The sequence below is a fragment of the Penaeus monodon genome, chromosome 24 (assembly GCF_015228065.2).
Source record: "Penaeus monodon isolate SGIC_2016 chromosome 24, NSTDA_Pmon_1, whole genome shotgun sequence".
NCBI lineage: Eukaryota > Metazoa > Arthropoda > Malacostraca > Decapoda > Penaeidae > Penaeus > Penaeus monodon.
In genome coordinates, this window is record NC_051409.1 from 15,541,572 (window position 1) to 15,542,806 (window position 1,235).

General features: G+C 43.1%; 1 protein-coding gene across 1 annotated transcript in view; it reads right to left on the bottom strand.

The window, feature by feature from the left end:
- The window catches only part of LOC119588875, a 33,291-nt gene that overhangs the window by 575 nt on the left and 31,481 nt on the right, over positions 1-1,235 (bottom strand). The window contains exon 5 of the mRNA XM_037937513.1: positions 4-105. Within this exon, the coding sequence (XP_037793441.1) occupies positions 4-105 (102 nt within the window). The remainder of the gene's footprint in view (positions 1-3; positions 106-1,235) is intronic.

Below are 1,235 nucleotides of genomic sequence, written 5' to 3' on the forward strand. Positions count from 1 at the left end.
GGCCCGGCCGTGCGGTAGGAGTACTCCTCGATAAAATTGGCGGCTTGCGTTCCACACTCCCGTTCTGCTGCTGACGTCACACACAGCAGGTAGTTGTGGAAGGCGCTGGTCGTTCGAGGAGACGAAGAGAGGGGGAAAGAGAGGGAAATGGCGATTAGTTGTGGTCGTGGGTTGAAAGGTGGTCACGTGTGGCATGTAGCTGTATGTGATACAGTTCGCAAAGTACCGCATGTGGTCGCGGCTTGATATATGGTCATGTACGGCATGTGGTCACATGACACGTGGCCCTAGGAGGCTGGAGGTCGAGTGTGGCGTATGGCGATAGGGCTCTGGAGGTCGTAGGTCATGCGAGAAAATAAAAATGTGGCAGTGTGTTGAATGATCATAGGTGATAGCTGATGTTTCGTTGTATGTTTTAATTAATCATAAACAGGCGTGTCCACGTGTCTTTCATTGAACTGGTGATAATATGGCTTATGTAACATTTTTTCCTATTTTTAGAAATAAGCCTAATCCGTTTTAGATCATAATTCATACATAACATCATAAAAAGATTTACCAGAAAGACCATAAATTATAAATCACGAGTTCAGAAACGTTACAATAAGCTCAGAAACGTTATCATGACGTCAGAGACATTATCTTGAGGTTCGAAGCGTTTCCATAGGATAAGAACGTTACCACGGAGGTTAAAAACGTTATCATGGAATTAAAAACGTTATCCCGGAATTGAAAACATTATCATAGAATAAAAAGAAAAACGTTATCACTGGACCAAGAACGTTATCAAAGCGTCAGAATAATCCCCAAGGAGTCTTAAACGTTGCCGTAGAATCAGAAACGTTACCGCGGCCTCAGAAACGTTACTCCAACGCGATAAAGGCGTGGTAATAGGGAACAGAGTGTCCCACAGGCAGACAGCGACCCTCACTTGTTTTTACACGCTTTGAACCCGCTGCCAAAATCAACAGGGTGGTATTTCGTTTTCTCTTAATCCTCTGTTGGGCTATTTTACCTACTCTTTCCCTCTGTTCCCCTTTCCTTCCCTTGCTTTCCGTCTCTGTCTTTCCCATTTTCCTTTCTCAGACTTGGTTTTTGTTCTCTCTCTCTCTTTTCCTTTGCTTGTTCTCTTTCTTGTCCTATCTAAATCTCTCTTACTATATTTTTTTCTTCACCTTTAAAAGCTCAGTCTCATCTTTTGTTTCTCCCTCACTTTACGGGTATTTTTTTGTTTG